Genomic DNA, 19,155 nt, shown 5'->3' on the forward strand with positions numbered 1-19,155 from the left:
TATCAAGCAACCGTTTGGTGCCGAACACAACAGCGCTTCGCGGAGAGATTGACGGGCAGGAATTTGGCCAGTAGTTGCTGCCACTATCTTATAATCGACCAATTGTGTGCGAGAAGGCGGGATTTACAAAGAGGGGTTAAAGCAATGCAAATATGCGCACACAATGAAGTATTAGACCAGATGCACATCATAATGCAACTAAAGCCGAATTCCGGAGATTTTCGCAAATTTAGAAATCCCGGCCAGAAGCTTTTTTAAGGTCCGAAAAAGAGGACATTTCCGGGAAAAAAGGACGTATGGTCACCCTACCTTAGTGCAGAGTACTTACATTTTAAAACGAATGTTATTACTTTATTTTATTTTGTTCTAACCCACTACTATTTGGAAAGGAGGCTGCGGAACTTCTGAACCAGAATGAAAAAATACCGCTTTTGCTCAGAACGAACCAAAATTAAAACATTTTGTTTTTAATCCCTGGTGGTTTTGTATAGGAGAGGTAAGCTATAACTTATCTAAGCAATCAGACTTAAAATGGCTATGAATGGGACCATAAAATGGGTCAAATATCCCATGAAGGAGGGACCCAAGCCATTTTAAGGGATCAAAATATTGTTGAGTGTGTTTACATGCACGATCTTACACCAGTTATGGTTAATAATCCAACAATGCGTCCAGTAATGTAAATGCCTTAAACGGCGTTCCTTTATCGGTATAAGGTCATAAACGGTTTAAGCAAAAAACGATCAGCATAGGTAGGTTTTTGCCCATTACCCAGATTTTACATTGCATGTAAACATATTTATCGGCATTCTTAACAGCTAATCTGATGTGTGCAAGTGTTGTGCGCATGACTGCTTACATTATGACATCAAAAGCAGAGAATAATTTGATAATTTCAAGTCTCATGTAAACGTGTTGTCAGATTTTTTACATAAACTGATTTTTGGTAGTTATCTGTGTATCAGTATTGGTGTACATGTAAACATTCTCACAGAGACATGGGGGTGGGCTCTTATGGCCAGTAAGCAACCACCCAGAACATCCTAGCAACCACTCAAAACCAACTGCTTAGCAATACACAAAAAAAGCTTAGAACAATAGGGTTGCCATCCGTCCTGTAAAATATGGGATTGTCCAGTATTTAAAGATAAAATTATGTGTCTTGTATCGATTTGTCCCATAAGCTGGTCAGATGGCGTCACGGTGAAATCGTTCCAGATCGCTAATTTAACATTGATATAAGTTGGAAAATTTGCCTACGGTGGGTAAGGGACCATCTGAAAAGTCCACACAGTGTGCTAAAATGTGCTAATACTGTGGAGAGTGTGGTAAGGGACCGTCTGAAAAGCCCACAAATGGTGCTAAAACTGAGGATTTTTTTTTTTATATATATATAAATGTTGAATAAGATCAAACAATGTATCAGTACAATCACTTGAGTCATAAAGACAAGTAAAGGTGAAGGAAAAAATAAACAAATAAAATAAATACAATTATAAAAAATAAATTAAAAAAAATACATATAAACCAACCAAAAATGTATACATAAATAAGATAAAGACAAATAATCGAAAAAATAAATATAAATATATTTTTAACATATAAAAGATGTATTTTTTTTTTAATAAGTTCTCATTTTAGCATATAAGAAAGGATACACAATTTTTATTAATAACGCATATTAACTCAGTAATTATTGCTAAAACTGTGGAGGATATGGTTAGGGGCCATGATTCCCCACCCCATTTATGTGTCCCTTATTTTACAACTTCAAAATTGGCAACCATACTTGTCAACCACCTTAAACATCCACACAACTGCATATGATGTACTTACAATGCTCAGAACACCTTAGCAACTGCTTAGCAATACCCTGGAAACCACCCAGATCACCCTAGCATTGTGGCAACAAATTTTGCATGGGCAAACACCACTTGATTTTCTTCAAAATGTGTAAAAATCTAGTCATCATAGTTATGTTTATAATAATCATGATTTTGTTAATGGAACCGTTTTACGTTCATAACAGCTACAAGTGTTTATCTAGCACCTAAGTGTTGATTTGACTGATTGAGGTCATAAATCTCATGTCGTTACTGCCCTCATTTCAATCACAGCATCTGCAGTCATAACAACATCTGTGATTCACTTGACTGTATCGTCAACAATAGCACCAGACGTGAAGAGGAGGGGGGAGAGGTCACAGGGTCATGAGGGGAGAGCTTCAGTCTATGATGTTCTCATTGGTTCCATACTTTCTCAAACAAGTACACATTGAGTTTATGATAAAATGTACAGATTGATTCTCTGAGCAACTTGTTTTGATGTTAGAAACAACTTGGTCTGAACTCTTTGCATGTCCTCTCTCACGGTTTTGTTTCTCTCTGAAGTTTTGATCAAAGACTGAAACCTTGGTCCTACAGTCTCATTCCTGAGGGTGTAACAGAGAAAGCTTTATTCTGTGGATGTATGCAGGTCATACGCAACAAGATTCCCAAACCTTTTGACCGATGAATTTCAATGACTTTTCCGGTTTCTCAAGATTACTGGATAAGCATTTAAAAATAAAACTTTCATAGAGATTGCACTCACAATGAGCAATTTCTGTTCAATGAAATAGATTCGGCCGGGGCTAGTTGTCACACAGGGAAGTTGCCGCAGTGGCTATATCTCCGTAACGATAAGATTTGGAGTCAAAAGTCCAATTGTGCAAATGTGTGTTTTCTCTAGCAGAGGTTTTGTACCTTGATAGCACACGTACATCACCCAGATGTCTATTTGATGTGTGTGTGTGTGTATGTGTGTGTGTGTTTACATCTGGAAGATTTATTTTTTACATTGTTTGCTCATCAGCAATACGTCTGTAAGACGTTTCCTCTTGGATGTCAACAAGACTTTCAGCAGATGTCTTTGAGACTTTTATGATTTAGAAAGATTGTAAATCTGATCTTTTTAAGATGTTTAGCAGATGTTAATTAGTTTGTGATGCTTTCCAGATGAAAGATCTAAAACAGACATCTCGGAGATATACATGTGTTATGTAGGTATGTTGGTTTCTAACACCCTCTTAAATTAGAATCATTTTAGTGAATTCTACCCTCCAAAGTCAATTTTCACTATCATCATATTTTAAGTTATAGCTCTTGGAGAAACAAGCAAACATAACTACACTGTTACTGTAACATTAAGGCAAGAGTCTACTTTTGGCAGATTTTTACCAAAAGTTCTAAATGTGTTCTTAGGACAAAGGTATTTTTTTTGTGAAAGTCAAGTCAGGTCAAGTTGTTAAATTTTTATCAGGGCAGGTAGTCACACGTGTTTTAAATGTCATGAAACCTACACCACTATTTTAGGGGCAAGGTTCACTGTGACAACTTTCCCCATTTAGTGTGACAATATGGCATGCTATTGGGGCAAGTTGTCACAGAAGGTGACATGTGTTGTTCAGTGAACTACATCTTTTTCCAGGACTATTATAGTGAAAATGTTCAATTTCTTTTTTGTAGCCAAGACATTAAAGTATAAGGATATATAGAAAATGACTTGCAAAAATAAAGCTACTCTACACAATTCTCAGAAAAATGTTTGGACACTTTTGCAGTTCTTGCCAAACCAGCAAGAACTGACAGCATCTCTGAAGGACATGAAAAGGTGTGTGTGTGTGTGTGTGTGTTCTCCTGAGGAATGAGTTTTAGGGGGCACGGGGGTGACATTGTTTTCTGCAGTTCAGAAGTCTCGCACTCTCTCACATATTTTCCATGTTGCCATGGCAGCAGCTGGGGCTTAGCCAATCTTCCAGCGAGAAGTGTGTGTGTCTACATGCGCGTGTATGTGTTCAAAAGTTTCAGCTCAGTTCTGTAACAACCGCAACAAAACTACAGTCAGAACTATAGGGTTGGTGGGGGGGGGGGGGGGCATAATTAAAACAAGCAAGTACAACCCACCCCCCCCCCCCATATATACATATACCATGATTTATGGAAACAATGCACCCCCTCCCCTCCTTGGAATTAACGCACTTGGAATTGTAGAACTGTAAATTAATGTAATCCTGCCTTGAGGATAGTGCAAACGTGTGTGGCTCGCTGTCCGGGGAGAAGGGCTCGAGGCTTGAGGCTTGATCTGAACTTGAATACCCCCGCGGACTTAGGTTATTTATTAATGAATAGATAGGAGGAGAAGGGGAGGTGGAGAGATGCCAGAAGACTCAACAACACGTAGAGGTAAGCAGCTGTTTATATACGCTTATAACTTATAGTGTGACTGGTCAGATTAAATTAACTTTATCCCCCCGAACTTAGTTTATGAAACTCCATTTCAGTAGTTCGCAAGTTAATGTAATCCTGCCTTAAGGATAGTGTAAACATGTATGGCTCGCTGTCTAGGGTGAAGGGCTCAACACTCAAGGCTTGACCTGAGCTTGAATACCCCCAAAAGATGCCAGCAAATAAGATAGCGAGCTGTTGTCTACGAAGCCTAGTGTTTGAGGCGAGATGAAATATGCCGTGGTAGGGCAGGGTCGCCCCAGACGGAGGTGTGAATCCAACCCTCCAGGTTGGTTCGACGGATGGGCTCATGCAGCAAACGGTGTGAGCCCCTTGGGAAGAGACTCGGCGGCCGCTCAAGCAAGCAAGTCCAACCAGCATTTGAACGGGAAGGGCCCTCACTGCGTTCGACCGGGGAGTCGTCCCAGGATTCGAACGGGGGAGCACACAATACCAATGAACGTGAATAGCTCATGCTGGGTTCGGATGGGAGATCTCTTATCATGGATCGAACGGGACAGCCCTTGGCCCTACCGGTCAGGCAGGATCACCCCGAATAGAGGCATGAATCCTAGCCACTCGGAACTGACCTGGGCCCCCCCCCTCCAGACACAATGGGTGCCCTCACTGCATCCAAATGGGGAAGTCCTCTTTTCGCTTCGAAGGGGGAGCCCATGGTACAAATAAACATGAGTTAGCTCACACACATTCAAGGGAGAGCCCTTGAGGGTTTTAGGTGGGCCCGTCCAGCAATTTGAGATGGGGGGGCTCCCGGACTGGCCGGAGGGGCCCCCGCAGCGCCTAAACAGTGGAGCCGGCCTGGTGGTTTGACAAGGATAAAGCAAGTGTCCCCCTGACCGATATCACATTTGAACAGGAATGTCGTACTGATTCAAACGGGAGAGCCCATGGCCTGGACGTGGTGACTCTCGCTGCATTCGAACGGGAGAGCTCTTGCTGCGTTCAGATGAAGTGATTAGAGTTGCTTTAAACGGGCTGAATCTTCAAGCACGGGAGTGCACGGTGTTCAATGGGAGAGCATGTGATTCATGCGAGAATGGTTTATGCTGCATTTTACTGAGCTCGCTCGGTGCTGCGAGTGGCTGAAACCACAAGCACATGCCTGCATGGCATTTGTTGGCATAAAAACAGAGGTGTAGGAGCGGAAAAATATTCTTTGAGGATGAGTGGTGTGCTGACTACATGTAGGGAGATGTGTTTTCGAATTTCCTCACAATTAGGTATTGCAAGACACCTTAAGCGTGGCATCTGCAGACACCTAGGCTTGACTGATTAAGTGACTGGAATGTAAGTGAAGCAATATCAGGATACAGGCTTGCATGTGCACTGCGATATGAACGGGCTGAATCCTCAGCACAGGACAGCAGTGCGTTCAAAGACAGAGCATGCAATTCATGGGAATGTTTTAGCTATATTATTACTGAGCTCGCTCTGAGCTGTGAGGCGGCTGGGTCTGAAGGCGTGGGTCCACATGGCATGCGACGGTAGAGCACTTGATTCTTGAGGAAGTGAATATACACTGTATTTTAAAGGAGCTCCCTATGCAAAATGAAACGGGCTGAATCCTTGAGCAGGGGACCACGCGGCATTTAACAGGAGGAGCCCGTTTCCATGTGAAAAGTTTGTGTGCTTATAAACGAGATTCTGCAATACGAATTGGTTGAATTGTCAAGCGTGGCATTCGACGTGAGGGCGCATGGTAGGCTATGTTTGAATGAAATTGATTGGTGCAGAGGTGCGGGCTTATGGTGCAATGTTTAGGGAAGATCTGAAACGGCCCGATTGTGTCGATCACTGGGTGGTGTAATGGCTCGTTTGGTATGAGTGGCACGATGTAGGTTATGGGGCCGTGGATGCTTAGATGCATGGCTTGAAAGACGTGCCGTGATTGCGGCCCGTGAACGGCGCATTGCGCTGTTTTGCAGTGTAGTAGGAGTTTGTCGCATGGCCCGAAGACACCACAGTTGCGGCATTTGGACAGTGCATTTGCGCTGTCTGCGTAGTGGGATTTGTCGCATGGCCCAAAAGAAGCCACAGTTGTGGTGCTTGGATGGTGCATTGCACTGTTTGCAGTGTAGTGGGAGTTTGTCACATGGCTTGAAAAACGCTACTGTTGCGGTGCTTGGACAGTGCATTTGCGCTGTTTGCAGTGTAGTGGGAGGTTTAGTCACACGGCCCAAAAGACGCCGCAGTTGCGATTGTGCTGCTTAGGGATGTACTGAGCCAATAGTAAACATGGTAACATGGAAAATGTAGCGTCTGCAGACGCCTGAACATAACTGTTTGCTATGTGAAGCAATGTCAGGAAACATGCTTGCATGTGCATACATACAACGTCATTTAAGGCTGGTTTGTTGTGAAATTAGAAGGCACCTGAAACTACATATCCAGATAAATAAATATAATTTGGAGTTTGTTGGGAGTTGGATTTAAAAGATACTATATGGGTGCCATCTGCAGTAGTGAGATGTTGTTTATATAGATGACCTGTAATAGATTCTACAGAAAAACTTAAATATTGTAAGTATGAAGCAATGTGCTAAGCTGAATCATCCAGCGTCAATTTAAACCATTGTTTTTAAACTTGGGTGGAGTGTAAGATTGACAGATTGTTAAATGCTTTTAAAGTCATGCAGCAATTATGTTCTATGGTCGAACTTGTTAAGGGTTTTGTAAGGATTCGAGCAAAAGTAGAGAAGACTTGTCTGTAAGAATATAAATAATGAATTAATTGCTTAAAGCGTTTATCCAGGGCGGAAGGAAATTCATGTTATAGTCTAAAGATGAGTAGATGTTTGTAGAATCGCTTGCTTCATGGTTATCGGGCTGCGCGGCGAGGCGAACTGCTGTGAGGAGGCGAGACATGTTTGTGGAATGATTATGAATAAGTTGTGATGCTGCGCTCGGTCCGTCTCTTGCAGAGCCGCATTCGGCTCGTGTCTGTTCGGACAGAGCAGGTGCTGCTCTGGCAGTGTGCTCGTGCTAAAATGTCTGCGTTGATTTGAAAAGAAGTTGTAATTAGAGAAGCGGTCATTTGGGAGGAAGTTTGCCCCTGTGTGCCGAATGGAATAAATCGCACTCTGAAGGACACTTTGGAGGGAGAACAATCATGATAGTGATGTTGGAAGAAACGAAATTGCTGAATAGAGCACGCCCTAAACGAGCTGCGCGGCGAGGTAATGAGGCTGACAGAATCACCTGTGCAGTAGAACCAGATTAAAATGCTGAGGGGGTTGAAATGATGGTTGCAGTAAACAGTTAATCTTTGTTTCTCTCGCTATTGAATAAAGCTGTAATAGAGCTCGAATGGCATGAAGCCAGAGGAGCATCCGTTCGCGGAGGCAGCTGTTTCACATTTATACAGCGCTGAAGCGGTTGGCGTGCGGAGACGAGCTGCTGCAGCAGCTTCTGTTGAAAAGCTAGATGATTTAGACAGAAGAGTTGTTCTGATGAAGGCGAATGCTTTGTAGCGAAGTTGCATCCGATGATCTGAGTCACTTACATGGGTCTGTTCATGGGCAATGGGCGGGGCTGAATGCCGGAAGACTCGACGCCTGGAAGAGGTAAGCAGCTGTTTATATATGCTTACTCTGGCAATGTGATTGGTCGGATTAAAGGAACTTGCTCCTCCCGAACCTAGTTTATGAAACTCCATTACATCATAAGATCTATCAACATATGAATCAAACTTACTCAGAGTGCATACAATTTCTGACATGGTTTTCCACGCATCATTGGCATGCACAGAGACTAATCGTATAGAACTGTGAAATCATTTTCTGTAGCATTAACTTCTCAGTCCTGCTGATAATCGACTCCAGTATCTCATAGGATATAGTTCATGTGAGCTACACTGTCTTCAGTGCTATTGGTAGTTGCTTTCTTGCTTTGTCATTGCATGTCGTGAACAGCCCTTTAGAGTTAAGGGTTTGAGTATGAACATAAATAATACTGACACTTGGTGTCCGATTCCCAACAAAAAGAATCTTATGAGTCGATTCTTTTGAATCTACAGTGTGCAACACACAGCACAGCCAGTGTAGTCTGAAACAAACACCAATGATTCTTATGAGTCGGTTCTTTTAAATCTTCAGTTCAAAAAATACAGCATGACCAGTTTAGTCAGATTCCTAACTGAATGATTCTTATGAGTCAGTTCTTTTGAATCTACAGGGTGCAACATACAAAGTGACTAGTGTAGTCCAATTCCCATACAAATGACTCTTCTGAGTCGGTTCTTTTGAATCTACAGCTTAAAACATTCAGCGTGACCAGTGTAGCCCGATGCCCGTACAAATGACTCTAATGAGTCTGTTATTTTGAATCTTCAGTGCGAAACACACAGCATGACCAGTATAGTGCAATTCCCATACAAATTACTCTTATGAGTAATTCTTTTGAATCTTCAGTGCGAAACACACAGCGCGACCAGTGTAGTCTGAACACCGCACCAATGATTCGTATGAGTAGGTTCTTTTGAATCTTCAGTGCGAAACACACAGCACGACCAGACTAGTCAGATTTGCAACCGAATGGTTCTCATGAATCGATTCTTTTGAATCTTCAGTGCGAAACACACAGCATGACCAGTGTAGTCCGATTCCCATACAAATGGTTCTCATGAGTCGGTTCTTTTGAATCTACAGCGTAAAACATTCAGCGTGACCAGTGTAGTCCTATTCCTGAATGAATGAATCTTATGTGTCGGTTCTTTTCAATCTTCAGTGTGAAACACAGCACGACCAGTGTAGTTAGATTTCTAACTGAATGATTTTTATGAGTCGGTTCTTTTGAATCTACAGGGTGCAACGTACAAAGCGACCAGTGTAGTCTGATTCCCAAACAAATTACTCCTTTGAGACTCCTTTAGAATCTACCATGTGACCAGTATACACCAGGCTTTGCAGTTACTCACTGGTTGTTCATATGACACTTTTGTTGTAATCAGTGGAATTTTATAAAAAATAATAATAATAATAATAATAATAAAGAATACATTAAATATGTTAGCACATTTTTGTTTGTTTAGGATTTTTATTTAATATATAGTTAAAATCAAATTATTGGACTGAATTTATGCCTCTTAAGTCTGTGTAAACATTATTTTTGATAGGGCTGCTCGATTATGGCAAAAATCATAATCTTGATAATTTTGGTCAATATTGAGATCACGATTATTTAACACGATTACTCATTGACTTTGGAAACATCATGCATTTATTGAACTTAAAAATGTTTTTTTAAAAAAACATAAAAATGAACAAAGCTTACATTTACACTTTTACACATTTACAAATCTGCTTTTTTCTCATCTGTTTATGTTCGCTTTAGACATCACTCTCTTTACATGAATACCTCACTAACACATTTTGGCAGAAGTTTAAAATGTATTTGACCATTCAGGTGCGAACTAGCTCAAGCATTTTCGTAAAACACACACGTTCAGTACACACACATACGCTGCCTGTCAATCAAACAGGGCACAGCTGTTACTAGATCACTAGCGAATTATAAAATTACGCACTCTGGATTACTTTCAACAGCAGAATAAGAATATGATCTTTCTAATAAGTGACACAGGCCTAGCCTATCACAAATATAGCTGGTTATTTTTTTGTTATTGACGTTTTAATCAGTCTGCTTGTCCGGTCAGGCAAGTAAAATTCTCTTTCACTTGCCCCTTCAAAAAGCCACTATCCCCGGACAAGCGGACAAGCGTTAATGTTGAGCCCTGATTAAATATTGTATTCAACGTTCTCCGATAAAATATTTTTCTTCTGCAGTATAGCTCCTAAAGTAAATGTATGTTGTTTTAAAGGTGTTTTAGATATTTATATTGGAAAACAAGCCAAAATAGACAACAACAAAACGTATTTTGTTGCAGTGTATAATGGGGCGAAGACTACCCTATCTCACCTTTCTGTTCACTTCAATCCATCTTTAACTCTCTAACTCTCTCTTATTAATACAGCAATGCGCGGGTATTGCCAATTTTCTTCATGAAAAGATCCACACAATGAACGTGACACATTATGATTCACGACGTCGCGAGCCATCACGTTATAATCTAGCTGCAGCAAATGCGCGCGGGTGACAAGCGTCCCTGCACCAGAGAAGATCAGCCAGGAGAAGATTCAATCTCTTCCCTGGTCACTTCACGAAACTCGTAGACACTGCGCTGACCGCACAGCAAAATGCCAGTTTCGGAGTTTATTTTCATAACCCGTTTCCTTATTATTTAAATTTTAAAAAAGATGCTTTAAAGATATCGCGAATCTATATATATTGTTTATTGCGAAACGGAATGCGGCACAATATTCGTTTATCTCGATTATCTTGTTTTCATAATTGTTGAAAACTAAAATCGTAATTGAAAATAAAATTTGATTAATCGCCCAGCCCTAATTTCGGATTTGTCATAATTGGAAACAGACTGCTGAGGGCAGCAAATGCAATAAGAACTGCAATTCTTATTTCCAAATATTTCTTCCTTAAAGTAAGAATCATTGATGGAAATATTGATGGAATCTGAATCGTTAAGAAGAATCAGAATCGGAACTGGAATCGTTAAATTCCTAACATTTCTCACCCCTAATTCACAACATCTGTTTTCTAAGTAAAAATAATACTGTAAATATTAAAGTCTCCCTTCACTAAACCCGTATTGCTCTGGTGATGGAGTAGTGAGGAGGGACCACAGTGTTGGGGCATTACTGGCACCTGAACACTGTGTGACGGGACCTGACGCCCGCTGGCGGAGCACCATCTGTACTGTAATGTCTTCTGGGAGTGTCAGGAGCAACAATGCATTGACAGTACCTGCAGGAGGGAGCTGACAGCCCCTGCACACCGTCCCATACTGGTGAGTATAGCACAGGATGCAGTGGTGTGAAATCTGTCCGCTCGGATACAGAGGACGGGAGGGTGAGGAGCTGCCTGCACAAGCTGATTCTGCCTGATTGTAAAAGAGCAACCTGAAGCAACACGTTATAACAAGAAGAGACTACCTTATGCAAGTGCACCAGCATTTTTGCTGAGTACTGATTTATCCAACTCTTCCAAGAAAGCTGATGAAACAAAAGGGATAGTTCACCCCAAAAATGAAAATTCAGACATTATTACAACCCTTGTGTTGTTCCAAAACTGCATGACTTTCTTTCCTATGAGGAACTCAAAAGGAGATGTTTTGAAGAATGTTGATGCTGATCTAGGTGAGCAAATGATGATAACATTTTTCCTTTTGGGGTGCAATAATCTTTTAAAATGGCAACCGCAGCCACAACAGACAGCCCGAGCTTTAGAATATATTAAAAAGAGTGTTTATGATATGAAAGAAGTGTGATAGCTCAACTTCAAACTCTCTGGAGATGGTAAGTGTACTGAGAGTGTTGCCGAGTACTTGCCCTCTGCTGCCCTCCTTTATAATATCATCCACCTACTCGCACTCTTTCTGCTGACTCTGGTGGGCTGATGGGGGTTGCAGGACACTGCTTGAACCAGTTTCATTCTCCTGCAGTCTTTTTAAACTTGCTCGCTCACACTTTCTCTCTGATGTCTCCTGGTGCTTTATCAAGAGTGCCAATCCGTGTCATGCAAAAGCAATGACAGATATTTGTGTCTAAGCAGTATTTTGTAGGTTATCTTGAATTAGAGGCTGCTTTCTTCAGCTTGCTTTTGGCATTCATATAATATTTTTTGTATTTACAATCACTGTATTGTTTGTCAACAAACTATTAATTTTATCAATATATACTACCAGTCAAAAGTTTGGACACACTGACTCATCTTTTTATTTATATTTCCATATTATAGAATGAGTCATCAAAACTATAAAATAACACAAAATGACTCATCCTGTGTTTATTCCTTTTATTTCTTTAAAGCTAAATCATGGTCACAGTAAGGAACTTACAATTATAGGCATCATTTATGGGTGGAATGTGTGGGACATGTCCCAACCAATTTTTGCTTTTGCCAATTTTGTCCCCACCACTTTAAAAAATAACTTTCATCATGAAAGTGTCTAATGAAGAACAAATATCTCCAGTTCTTGAGCAGGAGTTTTCATTTCGTTCATGTAAGTTATAATAACTGGCGGATCCAGCGTTGGAGTTTGTTATATACACTGGCGGCCAAAAGTTTGGAATAATGTACAGATTTTGGTCTTATGGAAAGAAATTGGTACTTTTATTCACCAAAGTGGCATTCAACTGATCATAATGTATAGTCAGGACATTAATAACGTGAAAATGTACTATTAAAATTTGAAAAAAAATGTTCAGAACTTCTTAAACTTTTTCAAAGAGTTCTCATCAAAAAATCCTCCACGTGCAGCAATGACAGCTTTGCAGATCCTTGACATTCTAGCTGTCAGTTTGTCCAGATACTCAGGTGACATTTCACCCCACACTTCCTGTAGCACTTGCCATAGATGTGGCTGTCTTGTCGGGCACTTCTCACGCACCTTACTGTCTAGCTGTTACCACATAAACTCAATGGGGTTAAGATCCATAACACTCTTTTCCAATGATCTGTTGTCCAATGTCTGTGTTTCTTTGCCCACTCGAACCTTTTCTTTTTGTTTTTCTGTTTCAAAAGTGGCTTTTTCTTTGCAATTCTTGCCATAAGGCCTGCACCCCTGAGTCTTCTCTTTACTGTTGTGCATGAAACTGGTGTTGAGCGGGTAGAATTCAATGAAGCTGTCAGCTGAGGACATGTGAGGCGTCTATTTCTCAAACTAGAGACTCTGATGTACTTATCCTCTTGTTTAGTTGTACATCTGGCCTTCCACATCTCTTTCTGTCCTTGTTAGAGCCAGTTGTCCTTTGTCTTTGAAGACTCTAGTGTACACCTTTGTATGAAATCTTCAGTTTTTTGGCAATTTCAAGCATTGTATAGCCTTCATTCCTCAAAACAATGATTGACTGACTAATAGCTTTCAACTGTGTTTGATATAATGGCAAGTGATTTTCTAGTACCAAATGATCAATTTAGCATGATTACACAAGGATAAGGTGTTGGAGTGATGGCTGCTGGAAATGGGGTCTGTCTAGATTTTATCAAAAATGACTTTTTTCAAATAGTGATGGTGCTGTTTTTACATCAGTAATGTCCTGACTATACTTTGTGATCAGCTGAATGCCACTTAATTAAAGTACCAATTTCCTTCCAAAACAGCGAAATCTGTACATTATTCCAAACTTTTGGCCGCCAGTTTATGCATTTTATGTTATAATGACTTGTCGTTTTGGCTGTTATCAGTGCCGTTGAGTGACAGTGGGCGGCGATGTGCATCCAGACACATGCTCAACTCACTTCGCTGTTGCACGGATCTCGCTCTTTTCCAGTTAAATCGCAAAGCAAAATGCAAACCGATGCAAAAAAAATAAAACAAAAAAATGCAAACCCCTCTTATGATCTACATCCACTGACATACAGATGCAATCTTCGTTTATAAAAATAAAAAGCTATAAAAGAGCGGATAAAAACCTGATTCATGTATTTATCCAGTGACTAACAAAGTCAGATCCCAGTACTGACTATGGCCCCTTTCACACATACAGCCTTTTCCAGAAAATGTACTGCATTTTTCAGGTTAGAGGTCATGTGTGCTCTGGCAATTTCTCTTAATGAGGAGTTGTATCATTACCTATAAATTTCCATACTGATGGTATGTGAACAGCACATGTGGTACATTTACCAGTGAAGGCAACCCAACGATCTCTCTGTAATTTACCTGGTTGCATGTGTGAACGGTGCTTAGATGCATGCATCAAGTTATCAAATTAATTATTTAAATAGTTATTAGTGCACTTAAATTGGTAATAAAGAATGACTATTTATCATAACAATAAAAGATTATTTGACATTATCTGCATATAACCTAAACAATAATCAAGAGTTTATCTGCAAATATCCCCACAACATTTTAAAACAAAGTGGCGCCCATGTTTACAATGAAAGCAAACGGAGCCAGTCCATAAACCGTAAAACATGCACTGTTTGAAAAGCATACCCACAAGATATTACACGTTAGAAAGTCGGTTGAGCTACTTTGAAGATATTTTAATCGTGTTTGTCATTTTCAGAGCTTGACAAACATGGTCTCTACGAACTGGTGTTGTACGGAAAAGAGCTACGTGAACAATCTTCAAAAATATCCCATTTTGTTCCAGAAAAAACATCAAAGCATACAGACTTGGAACGACATGAGGGTGAGTCATTAATGACAATGTAAATTTTTGGGCTGAACTATTCCTTTAAAACCTGGTAATGTCTTGTGTGCAAGCCTTCTATATCCTTGAACGCATCTTCTGAAATGCCCACTCGCTCTTGTTTGGATTACTGCAGCGAGAAACCCTCTGCAACCTTCCTCACCTCCAACCGCAGCCACACACACACACACACATACGCACACACACACACACACTGAACTTGCGCACAGGTCTTATTACCTCCCACACATCCCGCTGCGTGATGCTGTAATCTGACAGACTGAAGGATGCTTCAAAAACACTGAAAATATACTTCAACATCACAATACATACAGTCAGCTCCCAGAAATCCAACAATAAACAGCCCTGACATGATATACACAACTGAAAAAACATTGAATTTTCAAAATGGATAGTCAACAACAAAGGCTGCACTGCATAAACATTTTTGTCAGTTAATGGTGCTGTAAGCAATTTTTATAAACTGTATACACCGATCATCCACAACATTGAAACCACCTGCCTAATATTATGTAAGTCCCCCTCGTGCCACCAAAACAGCGCCAACCCGCATCTCAGAATAGCATTCTGAGATGATATTCTTCTCACCACAATTGTACAGAGTGATTATCTGAGTTACTGTAGACTTTGTCTGTTCCAACCAGTCTGGCTATTCTCTGTTGACCTCTCTCATCAACAAAACATTTCCATCCACAGAACTGCCGCTCACTTTATGTTTTTTGTTTTTAGCACCATTCTGAGTAAATTCTAGAGACTGTTGCATGTGAAAATCCCAGGAGATCAGCAGTTACAGAAATACTCAAACCAGCCCGTCTGGCACCAACAATCATGCCACGGTCCAAATCACTGAGATCAAATTTTTTTCCCCATTCTGATGGTTGATGTGAACATTAACTGAAGCTCCTGACCCGTATCTGCATGATTTTATGCACTGCACTGCAGCCACACGATTGGCTGATTACATAATCGCATGGGTGATTGTTGGCGCCAGATAGGCTGGTTTGAGTATTTCTCTAACTGCTGATCTCCTGGGATTTTCACGCACAACAGTCTCTAGAATTTACTCAGAATGGTGCCAAAAACAAAAAACATCCAGTGAGCGGCAGTTCTGTGGACGGAAATACCTTGTTGATAAGAGAGGTCAATAGAGAATGGCCAGATTGGTTTGAACTGACAAAGTCTACAGTAACTCAGATAACCGCTCTGTACAATTGTGATGAAAAGAAAATCATCTCAGAATGCTATTCTGAGATGCAGGTTGGCGCTGTTTTGCCGGCACGAGGGGGACCTACACAATATTAGGCAGGTGGTTTTAATGTTATGGCTGATTGGTGTACATAAAATGACAAGCAGAAAATGTCATTCTGCATTCCCTGAAAAATATAATTGAGATAGGTGCAATGAAATATTACACCTTTCTCTGTGACAGTGCTGCAAAATGATCTGTTGGCTATACTTAAAATATATATGTAGCATTTCTGCATGACACTTTTAAGTAAATTTAAATTATGGTCATTTTATGCCAGCATAGCTGAAAAACCTTTGCTAGATATACACAAATGTATCAGTGTCACTCAACTTTATTTACTTAAAAATGTATGTCACACGAACAAGACTGAACAACTCATAGCACGTTGTTCCAAATGAACATTTATATTATTGTTTCTACTTCTGTGAATTCCTTATAACAACTAATTCAATTCCCCAATAAGTTCCTTTTCACTAAACAAACATGTTTAAATTATTCAAGCGCAAGGGATTGTGCGTATTGACCACAACCTCAGTTCTGTACTTGATCATGTGAGTTACCAGTACTTAGAATTTTCATTTAATGGATTTTAAGCCAAAGAAGGTTAAGGAACTCACAATTATTCATTTACACTTTGTATCACTCTAAGTTCACTGTATAATTCATATTTTGTGTTGTGCAAATTAATGACAATTAATTACAGCTAAAAAATCTTTTTTATAAATATGGATGTTTCTGAGTAGAAGCGATTTACTTTCATATGTTATGGTTGTTGAGTTTGGGAACACTATTTTGCTACAGCTGTGAAGTCCTAGAACTGTTAAAATTGCTTGCAACACCTTTAACCTAAAAATGCTTCCAGTATTCACATCTAAACTGGTTTTATTCCAGTCAAAAAATAATAATAATTTAATATGACTGAATCAACCTGTTACACCAACAAAAGACATTTTAAAGGCTCGGATCTGGAAACAAGCTTTATACAGAAGCCATAATGCTTCATACTCTCTTACTGAGTCTGTGCTATAATAAACGAATATATAAATCATGTTTTACTGACATGAATCCATAAATAAATAGACAGCATTAGTTATCTCATAGCGGATGGATCAAATAAGGGATGCATTTTGCATTGTGAGACAGTTTGATACCCCCAAAAACACAGAACCGAAATTGTACAACATTTTGACATTGCCTAAGTTTATATGACCACTGATAATTAATGGTTACATTTTCCACAACATATCGAGTTGTCTGAGACTTTTAAAGAGAGAATTCCTTGGAAAAGTGAGAAAAAGCGAATAAAATCCTTATTAACGGGTTGCATTTATGAGATATAACTTCATATCCATGGTACCAAGTTATTTTGAACTTTGAACATTTACTCAAACAAATATATTCAGTCACAGAATCATTTTTTATCATTTATTCTTTACTCGATTTAATCCTTAGATCACTGACTAAATCGTTCAGATATCCTATTTTAGAGCCATTTTTATATGTGCACACGCTCATCTCGAAGTCTTGCATTAAACAGTCCAAATCGCACAGCTGTCGACAATTATACATTTCCATTTAAAAACGACTTCAAACGTATTTAAACTTCTCTGACTCATGCATGACATTAATTTGACTGCTCTTTAATTCCCAGGGCAGATAGTGTGTAAGTATGGGACTCTCTGTCCATAGTGCTGTGTAAACACACGCAGATGTTACCTGTTGGCCCCTCCAGACTTTCAGCGCAGATCCTGGCGATGAGGAGAAGCAGCAGAAAGGCGCTCAGATGCATGGCAGCGTGTATCCAGCAGGTGAAATACTATCAGTGCGAATAACAGTGTGGTAGATATCCGGCTGCCGCGAGACTGAGTTTCATCTAGACACACGCAACACAGACCCCAGATCTGCCAGCTGACGTCAGGACAAACTATTATACCCCCCTCACAACTCCTGCCTTTCACCCAGCAAACGCACGAACAGTGTCCAGAGGAAGGGCTGTAGCGCCTCCCTGTGCTCGTATATCAAAAATCACCTGAAAAGCTGCTGCAGGGACTGGTTTCAGTAGCGGATCCTGGCATAGGCAATATAGGCAGCCGCCTAAGCCGGCAACGCTCTCTGGGGCGGCACCACAGGGTACCTGATCCTATCATTTTTGAAATAATGCATATTAAAGACAGGTGACGCCCACTGTCATTTAGTGACATAATGAATGGACACGAGTTAAAATGAAAAATCAGCCTAAATATGATACTAAAATTAAATGCAAGGGACTTTTATCTATTTATTTATTCATTCGTTCATTTAGCTTTATTTTTAGAATTTAAATTGATATGGATGTCCTTGGTTTGTATTTTTGTTTGATGAGTAAAAAAGTAAATACACAAGTATCAAACCCTAAAAATATAAAATAACAGATAATAAATTCAAAATGTTAACATATTTTCCCACATCACTTCAATCAGTGGTGCTCTGAAGTGCAAGTTATTTGTATAGGTCAATCTTTGATGTTTAGGTTATCTTTTGGTCAAACATCTTTACACTAGTGAATGGAGGACAAAGTCTAGAGTGACCGGGGTGAATTCCAATAGAAAGTGATCATCCCTATGCCCCAGACTGATTTCACACTGAAATCAGAAACAGTATGTTGACTTTTCTTTAGCTGATATCTGTCAGTGCTTACCAAAATTTGAAACACTGCCCCCAGTAACCAAAGTGGTACTTGTTGTTAAGCATATGTGTCTGTACAAGCTCCATTTCCTGGGTGTAAAATGTCAATTTTCTCCACAGAGGTGCGGCAAAAGCAAGTCTGATTTTTTTTTTTTTTTTTTTTTTTTGCTGTACAGGCTGCAATACAGTGAAGATGAATGCATATTTTATAAACTGAATCCCCCAAACCCCTCAACCTAACCATCAGTGGAGTAAAAAAGTTATGTTAGATGGGAAAATGCAACCTTAGAATCATTCTCGTCTCTGATTATGCAAACGTGATTACTTCCTGTTTTTAACGTGGTATCCGAACCCAAGTCTTCCTAGTTGCTGATGTGACGTGCATCTGGTTGGTCCACAAGGCTGGAAAGCATGCTGGAGCAGATGCAAAAATGTCTGATGGGAGATGGCGCTTGTCAGTGAGTCGGCATAGTATGTCCGATCCTAGGGTAACGGAAGTATCGGAAACAACATGCAGATTTCCCGTGTGACCATACTCACTCTGAAGGGCAGAGCCCTTGAAGTGGGCACTCTTAAGGGAGCATAGCAATTTTCACATGTGCTATCTAGGCCCTGACTTCACAATTTGCATGTTTGACTGCTTGTGGTGATGCAGTACAGTATTTTCAAGTAGGAGGTGGGAAAATTCTCAGTTTCAAGTTGTACAGAAAGCACACTGGTT

General features: G+C 40.1%; 1 protein-coding gene across 4 annotated transcripts in view; it reads right to left on the reverse strand.

Annotated features, from left to right (window-relative positions):
• LOC127420681 (receptor-type tyrosine-protein phosphatase U-like) overlaps positions 1-17,612 on the reverse strand; it is a 426,908-nt gene extending 409,296 nt beyond the window's left edge. For all 4 annotated transcript variants that reach the window (XM_051663146.1, XM_051663144.1, XM_051663145.1 and 1 more), the window contains exon 1: positions 17,487-17,612. In XM_051663146.1, the coding sequence (XP_051519106.1) occupies positions 17,487-17,559 (73 nt within the window). In that variant the 5' untranslated portion in view covers positions 17,560-17,612. The remainder of the gene's footprint in view (positions 1-17,486) is intronic.
• Between the last annotated feature and the right edge of the window lie 1,543 nt (positions 17,613-19,155).

Source organism: Myxocyprinus asiaticus, chromosome 30 (assembly GCF_019703515.2).
Source record: "Myxocyprinus asiaticus isolate MX2 ecotype Aquarium Trade chromosome 30, UBuf_Myxa_2, whole genome shotgun sequence".
In the NCBI taxonomy this organism is placed as follows: Eukaryota; Metazoa; Chordata; class Actinopteri; order Cypriniformes; family Catostomidae; genus Myxocyprinus; species Myxocyprinus asiaticus.